The following is a 19299-nucleotide window of genomic DNA, read 5'->3' as shown; positions in this document are numbered from 1 at the left end:
GAGTGTCTGTACATGTCTTGCCACTTGCCTGGATGTAAATAATGTACACAGACAAACACGTGACAATACATCATCCATCATTGACTACTGTTGCTGCGTTTGACTACACACATGCATCTTTGACCTTGGCTTGGTGGAGCGACCGCACGTTACGTTTCTGGCTTCCATCTGATCTGTTCGTCGACGGCCATCTACGTCTGAATTTTTCTTTTGGCAGTAGCTTCGCCGATGGGCATCTCGGAATCGGATACTCGTAGGCTCCGATCCATACGACCTGGGAACACACTGGACACCTCCTCCTGACGAGTAGGCGTTGGCCATGTCAACGTGTGACCGCGACCGCCCGTCTGCCCGCCAGCCCGGTCGCCTGCTTGGCCCCAACCGCCGCTCCCGTCGCGAAACGCCTTTGCCGGTATATGTTGGGCACGCACATCAATTTCGTCCGTTCACCTCTTCCACGTTTGCTTGCCCCCATTCCAAACGCGAAACGTTTTCTCTCCTAGAAAATGCAACTATATCATAGTTAGACACGTATAATCTATTTTGATCGTATATTTTTATACCTAATACTTATATATTTATTTATTCTCTTACATATTTCATAATATTTTTATTTACTCTTTCAATATAAATCTAAATATAAATAAATAATTTTAATAAATCATACTTCCACGTTCCTCGTAGAAATTTCCGTTCCTTCCCTCCCTCTCCAGCTATTCCCCAACACAACGACCACACCCGCACCGAGTCAAAGCGCGCGCAACCTCGCGGTCGCCGCTCGCACTAGCGCAAGCAAACGCTCCTTGTCAAATCCCACTCACGCAGCCGACGCGTTCCGGCGTGTCTCCTTGCCCTGCCCCGCCCCCACGCAAGGCCAAGCCCCACCGCCGAGACGCGCCATGGCGGCGCCGCAGCGGCCTCGCCCGCGGCAGCTCGCGCGCATCAACGCGATGAGGCACTCCTCCTACCCCGCCGAGGACGAAGGCCCCGACGACGCCGCGGCCGAGCTCGGCTCCGAGTTCGCGTCGCAGACCAGCTTCCGTATCCGCGGCGGCCGCGGTGGGGCCGCGGAGGTCGCCGCGCTCTTCCGCAAGCTCGGCCTCTCCGGCCCCGAGGACTTCACCATCCCCCCAGCCGTCTATGCCGCCGCCATGGCGCACCTCCCCAACCCCCGACGCAGGTCGCTTGAGGCGTCCATGGAAACTGGTGGGGGCGCTGAGGGGTCGGCGCTACCGGAGCTTCCAGAAATTTCTGGGCGTGACGTTATGGTCGCAGCGAGGCTGGAGACAGCCGATGTCGGGGAGCAAGCTGTGTTGGCCACCAAACTGATCCAATCAGAAGCCGTTGAAGTTTCTGCACGATCATACCAAGGGGCTGGAGCTGAACCGAGCAATAGAGTTGTCGAATCGGAGACAGCGGAAGCTTCTAGACTAGAGGTTGCTGCCGTGGTCAAGAAGGGGAATGGCGATTCAGCTAAAGTGGATCGATTGCGAGTGGAGAGAACAAAAGCGTTGGTTGTGGAGGCGACAGGGGAGACTACCGGTGTCGTGGTTCAAGTTGTAGCAGAGTCCACTTCTCATGACATTGAGCATTTGATCTCGCCGTCGCCGCACAGGCGTTTTAAGAGAACCATCACGTCTTGGCTCAAGGGACAGCATCTCGGGAGCGGATCGTTTGGGTCAGTGTACGAGGCGATCAGCGAGTAAGTTTGGATTTGCCTACTTCATCATAATTAACTAATTAATTCGTTTTATTGTTTAGTTGTTTATATCATTATATGTTGCCTTTTTTGAATTGTTAAGACAAAAATGACAAAGGACAGCGATAGTATTGGGGTCTATGTGAAATAGATGTTTCCAAATTGACACATATTGCTGTAACTGCGGTTATGGTTTTGTGTATCAATTATCAGGTTAACTGATTTAAGTGTGCATAATTGGGATATTGCGGTGCTAAATAACAAATTTTCTATCTAGATCAATGGCATGCTTCCCCTTTTAGGTGCTAATGGTTGACTGATGTTCAAAAGAGAAGAGAACTGGATATCGAGTCAACCCTGATTTGATGGGTTTTAGTCTGTCCTGGCATTTCATGCACCGTTTTATGTCCCATTTGATGTTTCACGCCATAAGGATTCTCTGCGCCACAAGATATAGTGCCTACATCAATGTATTCATTGGTACAATTTTTTTTTTAATGTTGGCAGGCATTAGATGTGACCACTTTATCATTTCTTAGAAACTCGACAGCTAAGACTTTACAAATTTTCTATGATTCATTGCAATTAGTTAGGCTATTTGGAGTCAGCAAATCCAAACAATTTGAGTGAAGCACGGCATTTTTGTTCTGCAGTGCATTGTTTCACTGACTGATTTGTAACCTTTCTTTACAGTGATGGTTTTTTCTTTGCTGTCAAGGAGGTATCATTACTTGACCAAGGACTGAATGCAAAACAACGTATCCTCCAGCTTGAGCATGTGAGTTATGGGTTATGCATGCTTGAGAATTATGTTGGTTAACTTGCTTCAAGCATTATGTTGCTCATGCAGATGTTGCTTTTCGCAATTTCCACTGAGAATAGTCAATCATGCTGTTTCACTGTTTCAGGAGATATCCCTCTTGAGTCGTTTGGAGCATGAAAATATAGTTCAGTATTTCGGAACAGATAAGGTACTTCTCTCATTGCTTATGGATCAAATTTCTTTTCAGAATGTTACCATTACAATCATGCACTTTTTGTTATTTGCTGCTGTATGATGAGATTTGCTCCTTGGGGACATTGCTCTGCTGTATTCCATTGTATGCTGTTTAATTGCCTGCTATCTCTAAGCATATGGCAGTTGTCCAACATGAACTTATGCTTTTCCTTTTGGGATTATGTTGAATTTGAGGGATGAATGTCTTGCAGGAAGATGGGAAGCTATATATTTTTCTTGAACTTGTTACTCAAGGCTCTTTGGCAGCTTTATGTGAAAAATACCGTTTACAAGATTCACAAGTCTCAGCATACACAAGGCAAATTCTAAATGGTTTGAACTATCTACATCGGCGGAATGTGCTGCACAGGTGAGTTAGTAGAATTCTCTATCAATTCAATTGTCAACTTCAGTTTTTTCTTTCTGTGTTTAAGTATCTGCTCATCCAATATGTCAAGAAGATGTTTCTATCGCTCTAAGAGTCGTTTTGTGAGCAATTACAGGCTTAGATTTATTTGTCTTTCTCTACGGTTCTGTTAGCATGTACCCAAGCCTTATTCTATGTTGGAAATAAACACACCATGGTTTAGAGCAGTGCGTGCGTGAGTTAGTTTGATTGAGTCGGAGTCTGTTGGAGGAGCCGTGTGCGTGACGTTGATCCGAGTGGAGGAGGCCGCGTCGTCCGGGCGAGCTGGTGGCTCACGGAGGACGCCGAGCGGGTCCTTCGGATCGTGGCGCGGAGGCCGGACGTGGAGGATTAGCTCCGTGCGTCGCCTGGCCTATATGTAAGCCCCGTGCTCCCTTGTACTCGTTGTCCAGTCCTTGAGTGAAATAACAGCCAAGATACAGGCCGTACGACGGCCGCGGCGTTCGTCGCCAAAATCGCGTCTACTGTTCATCGTCTTCAACCTCCGTCCGGCGAGAGAGAGATAGTGATCCTCGGGCTAGGTTCCAACATTCTACTTGCCCTGGCCGTCAGTTGTTTCTCTATTGTCTCTTTCTAACTTTCTGTACTGGACATATGGCTTTCTTAAAGCAGACTAACGAGTATCTAAAAAGTATTTTCTCATCTTTATTCTTTCTGGCTATTGAGCATGTTCTTTCCTTATGTTACCAGAGATATCAAATGTGCCAATATACTAGTTGATGCAAGTGGATTGGTTAAATTGGCAGATTTTGGACTTGCAAAGGAGGTATTCACTATTTCACTCTAACAAACACCCTGTGAGTTATCACTGTACTGTATGTTGCGCTGACCCTTTCTAATCTGCACGTCCTAGATGTCAATTTTGAGCCAAGCAAGATCTAGCAAGGGAACAGTGTACTGGATGGCCCCTGAGGTTAGTATTTGCATTGTGTTGTGGTACTGTACTACTGTCTCTACAGCTTCCTGAACATAAAATAGAATGTTATGCTCTTATCTATATAATATCTATTGTGTTCTCAGTTCTTATGAAAAGTTCTAATTATTCAAGTGGAGATCCTAACAATCCTGGGAGTTAATTATTCAAGTGGAGATCCTAACAATCCTGGGAGTACAACCTTAAATGATGTCAGTTTCAGTAGTTTAGTAACTTGACAATGGCAAGCCCTATACTTCATGAATCAAAATTTCAGAAATCAAACCAGTAGTTGTAAGTTGTAACTGAAAAATGATTCAAATATCAAGCAAATGGAGTGATGGGACTTCAAAGTTTGCACTGTAAATTTTCAGTCACGGAATTTGGTCTTGCAAGTTGCAACCAACATTTTCATAACATCTTCTGTCCTTATTGTAGCAAGTGTGAGCGTTATCTGATGGCTTGTTCTCATTCAGGTTGCTAAGGCTAAGCCACATGGACCTCCAGCAGATATATGGAGTCTTGGCTGCACAGTTTTGGAAATGCTGACTGGCAGAGTTCCATACCCTGATATGGAATGGGTTAGTGACTATGTCACCTTCGTTTTTTTCTGCACGAGGAGCAACAATTCTCTAAGTTTCTATAGTAAATACTAAAATAAATGCCATTTAAAGTTTTAAACACTGGTACACAGGATCAGCACATGTCACTAAACTTAAAAAAGAGAGAAGATTCATGGCTATCTTCCCGAAGTGATGAATTTTGTTGTTTACATATGTTTGTGAGTGCAAATATCATAGGGCATAGTGAAAGCACACACACATACACGCAAACAAAAATGGAGTGTGATCCTGTTCATGACCAATGCAAAGTTTTCATGAGCAACATGGAAATGCACGCACATAGCACATCTGTTTTCTCTGTATTTGCACCCTTTTACCACTGTCTGATCTTCTCATTATCTGAAGATGTATATTATTACTGTCCATGACCCAGTATTTTCTTCTGATTTGTAGACATACGCCTTGCTTAAAATTGGTAGGGGTATACCACCAGAAATTCCTGATACACTATCAGAAGACGCACGTGATTTCATAATAAGGTGCGTCCAAGCAAATCCAAATGATCGTCCATCTGCTGCTCAGTTGTTGGAGCACCCTTTTGTACACAGACCACTACAACACTAGGGCACCTGATTTGCTAACAAATTTGCTTGTACATAAGCTGGTAAGTCTTCCACCCTTCTCTCATACATACGATATTCAGTTAATATATAGTGTTTCTTTGATCCCCTCCAAATCATCACTTAACAGAAGATTTAGCTAAATTTGCAGATAATTAAAGGAATTGTGTTTGTTGCATTTTATAGATCTAAAATACTTGTGGAAAGCTGTTGCTGATACTGAGGATGACCCTTAGACAGAATACCGAGGATGATCTTCAAATGGCAAAAGTGTTCCATGCTCACTGTGTCATGTTCACACTCATGTTTTTTGGAGAGATCTGAAATTGCTTCCGGTCTGATAAGTACATCCTGACATTTAGCTAGAGGCAACTCTGCAGGCTGCAGTGCGGGCAAGCTTTGTTTGGCTGAAGATGACTGATAGGATGTAACTCTTGGAGCTTGTCGGGTTTTAACTCCATGCCCCTACGACCCTCAGCTCCCTCAGGGTGGAATTCTATGACGCTTTGTTGAAAATGAACTGGCTCAAATTATGAATGTTGGTCAAAATTATGAATTCATATTGCCCCTCAATATATGAGTTATGGGTTCGAAGAAAAACAAGGCGAATGGTTAAAACTGAGGATTGGAGGTATCTTGCTCGTAAACCAGAATGCCTGCATTTTCTCTTGCGCCTCGAGTGCTTATTATTTGACATTTTGACCAAATGGGAAATCACGGTCCATTCAAAATGCCGAGTCAAAGATGTGGATATTTGGTAGTATAATCTGGGGGTTGCTCAGTACTCCAGTGCAGTTTACTTTCTGTTTGGTTGTCTCCTTAATCCATAAATGTACAGTTCAAATCTTTTTCTTCCCTGATGAAATTGACTGCTTTGTCCATGTAGATGACTGATGTACGTTAGAAATTAAATTTGTTTCTATGCAGAGAATGCCCAGAATCCCAATGTCAACGTTTGATTGAGCCGATCAAATATGTCGACGTACCATAAAACAGCAACATGGATTGTCAAGCTGATCAACCATACTGAAATCAACTGATGGTCATGGAACGTTTGATTGCAGCAACATGTCGACTGCACGGATGATGGGAAATCACAATGGGTTAATAGCTGTGACTGCACGCACTGATCTACAGCGCAAACATCTGTTCTCAGCTAGGGCGCCCTCTGCAGCGCAATCATTGGCATCCGCGCAGTTCTCAGCTCAATCATCATCCAAGCAGCTGCCTCCATGCTCATCATGGCCATACCTCGCCATCTCATACCTGAGCAACCCAAGCATCTGGCCAATCTCCCCGGCCTGCGGATGTGACCGATCGCCGGACACGAACTCGTGCACATCGCCGTCGATCTCCACGGCGCTGTACCCCGGCCGTTTCTTCACCCCGCGCGCCTTCATCAGGCTCCGGACCTTCCCCGCGCCGTCCCACTTCCCCACGGCCGCGTAGATGTTGGACAGCAGCACGTAGTTGGCGTCGCCCCCGGGGTCCAGCTCGAGGAGGTGCTGCATCAGCTGCTCGGCCATGTCCACGTCCCCGTGCATCCGGCACCCAGCGAGGAGAGCTCCCAGCACCACCTCGTTCGGCCGCATCGGCATGGCCTTTACCACGCGCATAGCCTCGTCGAGACGCCCGGCCCGGCCGAGCAGGTCGACCACGCACCCGTAGTGCTCCATCCGTGCGGCGACGCCGTACTCTGTCGTCATGAGGCCGTAGTACCTCAGCCCCTGCTCGGTGAGGCCGGCGTGGCTGCAGGCCGTGAGCACGCCGGTGAGCGTCACCGCGTCCGGCTTGAACCCCTCCCTCCGCATCACCTCGAAGTGCTCGATTGCTTCTGTGCATCGGCCATTGGCAGCAAACCCGACGATCATCGAGTTCCAAGAAACCACTGTCCGTTTCCTCATGGAGTCGAACACCTGCCGCGCGAGCTCCACCTGTCCGCACCGCGCGTACATGTCGATCATCGAGTTGTCGACGCGTACGTTGCGCTCCAGACCCTGCCTGACCGCAAACCGGTGCACCCACATCCCGAGCCCGAGCGCGCCGACCTCGGCGCACGCGGAGACGACGGCTATCAACGTGACGTAATCCGGCTCGACGCCGTCCAGCAGCATGGCGTGGAAGCAGTCTATGGCCTCGTCGTGGCGGCCGTTCTTGACGCACCCGTCGATGAGCGCAGTCCAGGAGACCTTATCCGGGCCGGGCATTCCGTCGAACACCTCGAACGCGGCGGCCACGAGGCCGTTGCGCATGAGCCCGTAGATCATGGTGTTGTAGGTGACGACGGACCGGACCGGCATGGAGGCGAACAGTTGGAGCGCGAGGTGCGGGAGGCGGGACGCGAGGTAGAAGCGCGCGAGGCAGGTGGAGAGGAGGAGGTGGGAGGGGAAGAGCTTGAGCGCGAGGCAGTGGAGGGAGAGCGCCAAGGGGCGGGCTAGCGGGGAGGACGGGGAGTCAGCGCAGGCGGAGAGAACGGTGAGGAGCGTGACGTCGTTGGGCGCGGGCGCGGCGGGGGAGGAGAGCATGGCGGAGAGCGCCGCGGCAGCCGCGGGCAGGTCGCCCTGCCGCGCCGCGCGCGCGATGGCGGACGTCCAGGAGACGACCTCCCGCTCCCGCGGCGGCCGGGAGCGTGCGCGGCGGGGCTTCGGGGCGGGGCGCGGAGGTCGGGGCGGCGCGAGAGACGGAGCGGCGGCCACCGCCATGAGCTTATGGCGGAGAAGCGTCTGGCGGGCACGCCAAGGCTATATATAGCCTTAGCCTTGCTCAGGCTCGGCTGCCTGGTCATGCAAATGTTTGCGGGGAAGGCTTTTCAGCATCTACTTCGACCAAACAGCGATTTTTAACCATCCCCAGCTTCGTTTCACAAACAGAAACTATTTACTACTACATTCATCATGCGTCAAATCAGAAAGGAGATTTGATGGGAAACAATATAACTATCAAGCTAATGTTTCCAAAGTAACAGTGACGCAGAACAGGGCTCACCGCTTACCTGAAACTCTTCCACAGCATGCTAAGACATAGTGAAGAAGTTAACTATATGCGCCAGCATAAACGTAGTATTTATTTAGAACATCAGCATGTGGCAAGAAAAGTGATGTTTACAAAAGTAGGCACAGTCTTCAGGACAGAATTCAGCCATTGATTTATATTGCAATATGTGTTTATAGCCTATTAAAATTATAATATCGTGAGATCGAAATAAGGGCGCCAAAGGAAAAACCCATAGAAGAAACAATACACATAATCAATACACGCAGCAGCAGATAATTCTTTACAGATCTTGGTCAGTGCACATCACTGCTCTACAGTATACACACAACAAACCCAAAAAAATGTGTGCAAATAAATAGAAATGTTGCATTGGGCTTGTTAATGTTACAATTTACAACATACATGCATGTGAGAAGGGCTATGCATAAACAATTCTATCAATGTGGACTTCAACTGAAGAAAGGAACATCAGCTTATGGGAGGAGCAGAGCACCCAGATGAAAATACAACAGTCAAGGGATGACGGAGAAAGGGAAGGGTAGGGAAATCAACAGATTCCCATCACTGAGGACAATGTCCTCACACAAAGGAGCCACAAAAAGGAGGTAATGAGATTTATATTATATTTTAAGCTTGCCTGCTGAAAAGGTGTTACATAGGCGCATCTCGCTCTTGATATCGGAGGCGGTGCACAATGAACACAGAAAACCTGATCCATCTGATGTTTCAGTACAAGGCTAAGAGAGAATTTGCTGTCATGCCAATAACTATGTCTACCTATCTGAGGTTTGAGGATGAAAGAAAGCCAAACAAAATAGCTTTCACCCTTTCTACACTGAAACTCATATATGTTTCACTTGAACAACAGTGGGTCAAAGCTCTCCATGTTCACAAAACAGGTTTGACCTTGCAAGTGCTTATTGTGCCGCCTGACATATTTAGAGGTTTCCTGTGATGCCAGTAACCACATCCAATCTCTCAGTAGTCAATCCTCAATGTTACTTCCAGTGAATCTGGACTTTACATATTGAATTGCATGCTCTATCCACTCTGACAGAGACGCAAATGGCAGCAAACCAGCCAAGCATGGGAGAACGAATGACACCAAAACATAAAATGTGTATCGGCGAGCCCAATATGGCAAACCAACAGCCTTGGTCTTGTGAGTCACAGATATAGGACCATAAAGCATGCGATGTAAAAGAGATGGGCAAATGTTTCCAAGTAAATGGATGGAGCAAAGGGCCTCCCAGAATATAAGCCAGACATTTCCATCCCCGCCCAGTGTGTCGACACAAAACCTTCCAACAGAGCCACAAAGAACTCCCAATAACATAACATTGAATGTTATTGGCATGTTTGGTCCAGTCATTGCAGAACGCTGGAATATCAACCAAGCGATTAATAGAATCATCAAAATTCCAAATGATATCCTTGTTGTTGCTATTAAATGGCATCTGAAAAACAGCAAACTCGAGTTGAAAGATGACACCGAACTTGGCATCCACCAAGATTTAGACTCCTGCAAGAAAGGGGGCCACAGGATATGAGCTTCTCATCAATGACATTTGCTAGCAGCTAGTTTGTAACGAAAGATGGTGCCACATACCCTTGAAGCAGCTGCACAAGCTGCAGTAACAGCAGTTATCCTCTGGTACGAGTAAATATATGTTCCATATCCAAAACAGACAGACATGAGTACCACAGCAGTAAGAAGCATATCTATAAGCTTCCTGAGGACTTCTGCGTGCCTTATATCCTCCATTTGAGTCTTGAATTTCCCCTCTTTGAATGAGGCTTTCTGAAATCCCATAGAAATTTTGATCTTCTCTAACATGTGTGAGTAGGAGCTGAGAGCTAACTGAGACTGCCTTAATTGTAATTTTCTCATAGTAAGTCCTATTTCAAGTTCCTTGAGCTCATTTGAACGAGCTTGCTCATTCAGAGATCTCTCGAATACATTAAGAATGTGCTGATCAATTTCTGGAGTAGATCTGCTACGAGGAAGGTGAACCAGCTGCTGATTGGTACCCGCATGAAGAGTAATCTGATTATTCATGGAATTCAAGGGTGCATCCTTCTGGACATCATGCATCTGACTTTGTGAATTAGCACCACTCAACTTGATTTCAGCTACAGAATTATCATATTTGTAAGAACATTGAGGTATATCTTGCTCATAGACAGGTGTCTCATTGATAAGGTGAAGGGTCCTCAATGTACTGCCAAATGATTTCTCAAAGTTTCTCATGAAACTTTCAAATCTGTCACCATAAATCTACAGCACAAAATAAGTCAGATATACCAAGCTTATGGAAAGTGGAAAGAGAGTAGTGAACAAGAAACCGGGTGGTCATACATTTGTTAAGGACTCCTTCACGGCTGAGGTACACATCTGCATCAAAATTTAGAGTGAGAACATTCATCGTTTTCGTCTAGTAAACAGTAATCATATATGAAAAAACTGAAGACAACATATGTACCTTTGAGAGGAAGTCGGGTTGTAATCTTCCTCCAGAACCACTGCATCTATTCAGAACCTGTAATAGAGGAGGTGTTAATTCTTGAACCTGATTACCGGTGCCCGGAGTAGATTCACCTAATTCAACATAACTTAGGTTATTGACAGAATGTACTTCCACCTAATACACCTTAATAAATAGCAAACATGCGAGGATGCTTTATCAATTAGGATATTGGGATGCTCATATCTGTACACCTTGGCATCAATTAGCATGATGATAATCGAACATTCAAAACCACAGAATTTTTGGAAAAAAAATAATGGTTAACCACAGAATGCACCGAGACAAACAGAACTACTATGAAGGATATGCATTTGAAATCAAAGCATCTTGTTCCCAGTGGTCCCTTTGACTATCCCTCACTGCTATTATATATCTAGCGTCACAAGGTACATTCAAATGGCAAGTTTTGCATTTGAGCAACCAAAAGCTAACCTTTTTCTGAACTGGGCAAGAACAATAGGATCCGAATCCTCCAAAATTTCTACCCTTTTCCTCCTATAGGAACTGAATAGTTCAGAATTGTTACGCATTCTCTCCATTCGAAATGAGGGCTTCCTTCCCCAAGTAAAACTTCAATGCCAAAATAACATTATCCCAAGTTTGACATAACACGTTAATTTGTTTTAGCTCAGAAGCCAATGGAGGAATAAACAAGGACCTTTTGCACTGGATCACATTAAAAATCTTCAGTGGCTAGAGCAATTCCTCAGGTTTGGTAAGAGTATGTAGTAATACCCCCGTTCCACATAGTATGATTATGCAGTGGCAAACTACATTAAAACAGAGCAATTATGCCATGAGACAGCGTCACAGCAACACAATCGCCCTTTGACCCTCTTGAGGGGGGGGGGGGATCCAAGTAACCACAATTCAATGGATCACATCCACTTAAATGGCAGTGAAAAAAGAGTAACTTTTAATCACAATAGTATAAAATAGTTCATGAACGTTTATCAAACGAACGACGTCTAACAGTACAGGATCAGGGGCAGCCTTGAAAATCCAAACAATTCCACCAAAGCTGCAACCCTCCGCCGAAATGAAACTACGAAATCCTGGATATGTAACAAGCGACATCTTCCTGATCCCAAGAGCGCTTGAATTCTAAGGTCTGAACACAAAATTAACTTCAGAATAGGGGTCCTTGCAAACTCACCATTCCTAATCTAATGACCGCCCAAACATGGCAAGAACGAACGAGGGGCGTCAAAATTGAATCTTTGGGTCGCCGGGCGAACAAGAAAGAGAGAAAGAAACACGCGCACCTGGGCAAGCACCGCCGCGAAGGACATCCCGAGAGGCAGCGCGAGATCCTGCACATCGCCGTCACCGGTGCCCTTATTGCTGCCCCCTCCCCTGACGGTCACCCACCGCCGCCGCCGCAGCCGTAGGTGCACCCCCTTTTGCAGCCGGGACGCTGGGCCGTACGACGAAGTGCACGACGCCGACGCCGACGCCGACGCCAACGAGGACGCGCCGCCGGCCTCCGGCGAACCGCCGGCGATACGAGCCCCGTCCATAAGGGAAGGGGCCGGCGAGGCAGAGAGGCAGTAGGACTTATTGACGCGCGTTCTGCAATTCTACCCCTGGACTGTGCAGAGTGCAGACTAGTACGGTAGGATTTCTTGGCTCTGTTTGTTGTGCTGCGTCTGCGTTTGTTTCACGGTTGGGGTCTCAAGATCGTCTCGTCTCTTAACGGGAGGGGAGGGACCTATCGCTATGAAAGAGGGAAGTTGAGATGGGAACACGACGGCAAAACGGAGGCGAAACTTAGCCGTTGAAGCCATCGCGGAATAGATAAAAAAAGAAAAAAGAAAAAGCAATCGTGGAAACTCTGACGAACTTACGCGTGTAAACACCTGCTGTCCCTGTCCTGTTCGACATGGATTTGTTGCTTTCGTTATTTTGCTCTATTTGAAAAACTAGTATTTTTTATTAATTATATTTTATATGGACTCTTTATTTAGTTATTTAATTTTTTAGACTATATTTGATATGGATCTTTCTTTTTTTTATCCTAACCCTAATTTCAATTATTATTTATTTTATTTAGACTCTTTATTTAGATATTTTGCTTCCTAAGCCGTATGAAAATTGAACGGCTCATTTTTCGTATCTTTTAATTCCGAAATACCTATTTATTAATTATATTTTATATGAGCTTTTTAGTTTAATATAGACTGATAGATGTTTATAATAATGTGTGATCTAATATTTTTTTTATTATTAATATGGTAATTTTATAATTTTAAGAGTAAACGTAGTGACTTTTTCTCTTAAATATTAAGATAATAGATGCATGTTTGGTCAAGCTTTGATGATCTTAACCAATTAAAGGTATATGGTACGTACAACTCTGTTTCCATTAAACATACTAGAGTGGACGAAGTTTAACGGGTCAATAGAAATTTCAAACCAGTAAAGATGAGAGGTTCATAGTTTGTTCTGAAAGTACTGTAAAAGACTGATTGGTTGTCAGTAGGAGGATTATGGTTTAACGGATATATATAATTTTAAAGAGAAAAATATTTAATTACTTATATCTACTTTCTAGTTTTTACTCAACGAATGTAAATATACGCTCACAACTTAGCTCGATACCTCCGTAGCTTGACAGGTTCATAGTTTGTTATAAAATTACTGTGAGGGGATGATTGGTTACCGGTAGGAGGATTATGGTCTAGCGGATATCTACAGTTTTAAAGGAAGAAATATTTGGTTATTCTTATTTACTGTCTAGTTTTTTACTTGATAAATACAAATATACACTCATAGTCTAACTCGATCCTTCTATAGTTTGATCCGACAGATGCAACCCCTACAACCTCTTATACATACTGGCTCACTTGGCAGTATCATAAAACTAGATCAATAACAATCTCAACTCACGCGATCTCAAATTCGATAAATCAAATAGAAACTCAATTCAATATATCTAAATAAATACAACTAGCTAAATATTTTTCTATTTAATAAATATAACTCTATCTAATCTACTTTTCCTCGATCTGATCTACACGGGCAACCAATCACACCCTGAAATACAAAGAAGTACCCTCTCCGATTACAAATGTAGATCGTTTTAAACTTATACGCAAGGATTAAGAAAATAGATCAAATGACTTTGTTGCCCTTTATTTATTCTGTATTGGAAAAAATAACTCATTCATTTGTGAGAGTGATAGTATTTATTAAACAAGGATAAGACAAGAATAAAAGAGAAAAAAATGCATAAAAATTCGAGAATAACTTATATTTAGAGAATAGTTAAGGAGAATAAAATAATCTATATTTACAATCAGAAAAAATATTTTCTTTTTTAGAGCTCCAGAGGAAGTATCTGGGAAGTGCGAAGTAAGCCGGAGCTGCACACCGGTCTACTAAAAGTTGGGCTGACCGGCACATTACTTTGGGCCGTGCTATAGCAAACCAAGGGTAACAATTTCGGTAGACGCTAGCCCGTGTGCTCTTCCTACCCCCGCAAGAACGGTCCATACAACTCGGAGCAAGCCCATCACATCGCTGGACTTGCCACATGTACGCACGCCAAGACATCAACGGCCCCCACCCCCGCGGCGGCGGTGGTGGTGCAGCCTCTTGCCCGTGTGCCCCATGTTGCGGTCGCTGCAGCCTTTTAGCGTACGCGCGTTGCGGCGGACCCATCCAGGCATCCACCGCGTACGTGCTCCGTTGCGCACCGCGGCCGACGCGGCGCCTTACGTTTTGTGAAAAATTTATCGTAAAAAATTGATAGATCCGATAATTCTATTTATCAGTGGGTTGATAAATTTACTCATCGATCAAAAATTTTAATAATTTTTGAATTTGATGTTTTTTATTCTCGAATTCAACACATGAGTAACAAAACATCTGTCCACAGGTCGTCAAACCATCTCCTCCAATCCTAATTTATTTATGTGTTATTTATATCAAATAATTTAGATGCAATCTATGTATTTTTCTAAATAAATTGAGTCTTTTTTTTTCAAATTTTATGTAAAATTTCTGTCCATCGTCGATAAAATTATGATAAATACAATAATCCTATATATCGCTAACCTCAATAATTTTTTCCTCGAAACGTTTGCACTAGCTAAACTGCCGGTATGCGAGCTTGGCTCGCGCTGCTACTGTCTTGGAGCACTAGGTGCTCGATACAATCAGGGATGCCTGCCAGCCAACCACGCCGCAGTGCTACGAGCATGTTCAAGCTTGTGGACGGATACACAGTGATCTTGGACAAATATCTTAGTAACATCATTGTTACACATGAAATGATGTCATTGTTTTAGTAGAATTACTGCTTGGTGACATCAGTGACACGATTTTCTGGATCCGTCCTTGACCAGCTACCCTCTCGTCTTTACCTCGATGACACGGGCTTCTCCCAAAGCAAGTATGAAGTCCTAGTATTCGGTTCATCTCAGATTTGGGAGTGCGGTGATACAGCTTGCACAATCAGATTCCAGAATCACTGGGCCACCCGCGCCCATGGTGTGAGAGCCCGAGTCCTTCCAGACGAACCGTCAGTTCTGCTTCTTCAGCTGATGCTCCAGATAAGGCCCCTCGATTCTACCCAGAGAGGAAGATCAACTTTATCTATCTGGCTGTTTTCTGCTGAATGAACGACGTTCTTTCTTTGGCTGTCCGTGGTCGATCTTGCATCGTTACTGCCTAGCTTGTTCTTCACTGTTTATCGACGCTGACCGTACCAACTTGGAATTTACGAAGTTATCTTGAACTAGGTCTAACTTTGAGAGTCCTGACGACGCTGCTTATCAGTTCATCAGCCAGCACAGTCTCCTTGACGTGGATACGACTCCTCCAGGTCTAATTATTAATGATAAAAAGGTTTAATTTAGGATCTGTGGGTGGTGGGGTTGCTGACCCGACCTTGATGAATTGAAAGAGACCTGGACAAGATCTTCACTATGCCTAGCCCACTGAAATTATCATCCTAAAGAGAAGTTGCGCCTAGCACACTTGGTCAGTAGGCGTTATTGTACCCACGTCACCCGTGTTTGAACTCGCTCTACACCGGTTCTCGCTAATTTCACATAACAAGTTTCTCTTTATGTATTTCCTAAAAAAATTACCATCTTAAATTTACTTTCCACACTGTTTTATCGAGCATGCCAAGTACTACCAAGTCACTAGTACAGTAGTACGAGTAGCTACTAGTAGGAGTAGCAACCAATAATCAACTACCTCCATACAAAGCCTATGGCTATGAACGTCCTCTTATCTTGCCAGATATGCTGAGCTGGTGCCATCTATTCGTCCGAAGAAAGGCCATGCACAGAGGTGGTCAAATGGCGGCCCGGTCCAGTACAGTACGGACTTATTTAGGTATGCTTTGATTAGTACGTGAAAAAAAATCATTAGTAACAGATGATAATTAGTATTAGTGACAGGTCATGTACCTGTCATTTTTATTGCGTCACTAATAATAGACTATTAATGACGGGTGATGACCCGTCACTAATGAGGTTATTAGTGATGAGTCATAATCGTGATCCGTCACTAATGTTCAGTCATTAGTAACGTGTCGTAACCGTGATCTGTCACTATTGACTGAACATTAGTGATATGTCGTAATTTTGACCTATCATTAATGACCGATGAACATTTTTCGTATTTTTTGACAAAAAAAGTTTAAAAAATATTTTTTCACCGAGACATCCCAACGCAAGCTCATCCCATATACCTCACAAGCCATGTTTTTTTCCATATTATTTTCAAGTTTGCGTTCCATGAGAATCGAACCCATGACCTCCTACTCGCGCGTGTAGCCACCTTACCACCTCTGCTATCACGTAGTTGTAAAAGAAACCGGATATTTTATACTTTTAACCTTCTTTGCCGAAGTTTATTAGTGACGCGTCATAACCATGATCCGTCACTAATGACTAATTTTATCAAATTTCGTCGAGGGTTATAATTTGATAGGTGATCCGTAGTGCATTTGATAAAACAGGTATAACTTTTGCATACAAACTTCGTTTTTGACGTTTTTTTTGACTCTACGAACATCTAAAGAAAAGTTACATCTATTTCTCCTCCATTTCGTCGGGTTCAAAGAATTATTCGAGGCCAAAAATAACTTAAAAGATTGAGTTCTCGTCCCTGAAAGTTTCTACATTATTTTTGAAACGCGCACTTGTATTCATAGCCGCCACACCTTACATCAAACTTGACCAGAAATGTATAATGTTTCCTATTCTAGTTCTGCTGAGGTGACAAAAAAATAAGAGAAAAATAAAATAAAAAATAAAAAATATTTGCAAATACCGTCATTAGTGATTGGAGTTAGTCATTAGTGACGGGTTATAAGTTGATCCGTCACTAATGACTAGTATAGGACGACCCGTCACTAATGAGTGGATCATTAGCCACGGGTCAAGTTGTGACCCCATAACTAATGATTGGACTAGGACGACTCGTCACTAATGATCTTATCATTAGTGACGGGTCACAACTTGATTCGTCACTATTATCATCAGTGACAGGTTATGTTACAATCTGTCACTGATGACCTAGTCATTAGTGATGGGTAATAACTTGACCCATCACTATTATCATCAATGACGGGTCTATATCTCATCCCGATCAGAAGGGACATTAGTGACGTGTGTTGAGCAGCTGTCACTAATATTGTGTCTCCTTTACTGGTTTCTTACGTAGTGACAGATCATTTTGTATTGGTCCACATGCCACGGCGCTCAAGCACGACCCACTTAGGATCGGGCCGTGTCGTGCCGGTGTACGATAGACATAATGTTATTTTTTTACCCGTCAGTCCAATAACACATGAAAATTAAAAAAACATCAAAAATCAGCGGAGGTGAGAATCACACCCACGATTTCGTATATGTGAGACAAACACTCTATCATTATAATAGGCATCTCTTCGTTTATCAGAGATAAATATATTATATAAAATCTTATAAAAATAAAAAAATAAACGAGTCGTACCGGCTCGACGTGCCGCGGCTCCAACCCAGACATGACACGCCTAGCGGTACCGTGTCGACGTGACCTGTTTACTCTTGTGTAGTGCCATACCTAACCATTTTTCTTATATCTCGAACTGACCCATTAGACCTGATCTAGTTGACCAACTTTAGCCGTGGATGCACGTGTGCTTCCGACAGGCTATCATATCATGATCGATCTTTCTACGATCCGTACTTAAAATAACCCGGTTTCAGCAAGCGTCCTGATTGGCCCGATGCAGCATTAGGTCCACTCCTCTCTTTCTCAGACGCCATGGCAGTACTAAAACGGACGGAGTGCACGCAAGACGGCAAGAGGCTGCTATCCTATGCCTGCCTAGCGCCTAGATAGAGACCAAGTTGTCACGTACAGCAACGGTCGCTGAACCGTGGGGCGGCCAGCCCGCCGTATGCGTGCCTTGATGTACACGCACATGACAATATTCTTTGGAAGCCGCCTCGGTTAGAAGCACTGCCACTCTGATCTGTAGGCTAAACAAGGGTCAAACGGGCCCTATCCCGAACCAAAGCTTGAGCCTCGATCGGATCGAGAGCCGTTTTACCTCGCACGTCTACTGACGCTGCATCTCCTCTCCTGCTCGCGGACCGACGAGAGACCTAGCCAATGGCCATTCGCGCGAGCCAGATCCAAATCTGCGCTCATCTCATGGCGAACCGACGTCATAAATGGAGATCGATCGATCACAAGGCCCACTTGCGATTAGATGGATATAGGAGTGTGAGTATCATCAAGCTTTGATCCTGCAGCAGCAAGATTCAACCGTGACCACGGCCAATCATGGAATATGAAATTTTCAGTGGCCTTGCATACGTGTTCCTTATCAAGACTGTTCTTTTTCATTGAGATTTATGTTATATGGGTAGATGAAAAATATTCTAGATAATAAGAAAAATAATAGATGGATATATATCAGTGGAAGGAATAGATGATGAGATATGTCATACATTCAAAAGGCATATATATCGAGTTGTATTTCATCCAATTAGGAGCCGCACACATGTCCCTGCCGTTGAGGGTCGCAAGGATGCCGCTCGCAAGGAGATGTGAAGTCTCTGCTGTGCACGTGATTGTTCGTGAGGCTTGCATATAGTATTAGGCGATCATCATCTTGGAGACGGCCGGGCACTTGATCCAGCAGAGTTCAAGTTGAACGCTGTTTTGTTTACACACGTCGGGTGCCGTGCTCCATCGAGGTTGCTCAGATCATCATCACACTAGGAAAGAAAGGGCCCTCGCTGCGGATGGATGGGGACTGAATCTTCGCGAGTACCACGAGGGACGACGGAGATACGTGTTGCGTCCCAAGGACACGTACGATTTCACACTAGCTTTGGGTTATAGTTGATAAATTACTTGATGTTTATTACTCGTAAATAAACTTAAATAGTAGTCATGTTAAGATCTGGAAAAGTGCTTGACTTGTGTAGGTATCTTTTGACAGTTAATGCTGCGTGCTGAAAATTATTACTACGTCTTTATCTCCAAGGAATTTAAAGGAAGAAAGGGAAGGGTCAGAGTCAAGTATTCCGTCTTACAAGACT

The 19299-nt window shown here is 44.4% G+C and overlaps 3 protein-coding genes across 3 annotated transcripts; 1 reads left to right on the top strand and 2 right to left on the bottom strand.

Moving 5' to 3' along the window:
• The first annotated feature begins 711 nt into the window (after positions 1 to 711).
• Positions 712 to 5781, top strand: LOC133921126 (mitogen-activated protein kinase kinase kinase 1-like). Its single transcript, XM_062365883.1, has 9 exons — positions 712 to 1702; positions 2393 to 2477; positions 2608 to 2670; positions 2909 to 3066; positions 3814 to 3889; positions 3977 to 4036; positions 4513 to 4617; positions 5053 to 5263; positions 5406 to 5781. The coding sequence occupies exons 1-8, from the start codon at positions 900 to 902 to the stop codon at positions 5221 to 5223; spliced, it is 1521 nt and encodes a 506-aa protein (XP_062221867.1). The 5' UTR covers positions 712 to 899; the 3' UTR covers positions 5224 to 5263; positions 5406 to 5781.
• Positions 5782 to 6303: 522 nt separating this feature from the next.
• LOC133921127 (pentatricopeptide repeat-containing protein At1g05750, chloroplastic) lies at positions 6304 to 8002 on the bottom strand. Its single transcript, XM_062365884.1, has one exon. The coding sequence runs from the start codon at positions 7919 to 7921 to the stop codon at positions 6425 to 6427; it is 1497 nt and encodes a 498-aa protein (XP_062221868.1). The 5' UTR covers positions 7922 to 8002; the 3' UTR covers positions 6304 to 6424.
• A 553-nt stretch (positions 8003 to 8555) lies between these two features.
• LOC133921125 (protein CPR-5-like) lies at positions 8556 to 12441 on the bottom strand. Its single transcript, XM_062365882.1, has 5 exons — positions 12007 to 12441; positions 10697 to 10753; positions 10573 to 10608; positions 9823 to 10491; positions 8556 to 9735 (listed from the first exon to the last, which is right to left on the bottom strand). The coding sequence occupies exons 1-5, from the start codon at positions 12259 to 12261 to the stop codon at positions 9199 to 9201; spliced, it is 1554 nt and encodes a 517-aa protein (XP_062221866.1). The 5' UTR covers positions 12262 to 12441; the 3' UTR covers positions 8556 to 9198.
• Positions 12442 to 19299: the final 6858 nt, after the last annotated feature.

Source organism: Phragmites australis, chromosome 6 (assembly GCF_958298935.1).
Source record: "Phragmites australis chromosome 6, lpPhrAust1.1, whole genome shotgun sequence".
NCBI classification, from domain to species: domain Eukaryota; kingdom Viridiplantae; phylum Streptophyta; class Magnoliopsida; order Poales; family Poaceae; genus Phragmites; species Phragmites australis.
Note: the sequence above shows the minus strand (reverse complement) of the source record. Positions and strands in the feature narration are given on the sequence as shown.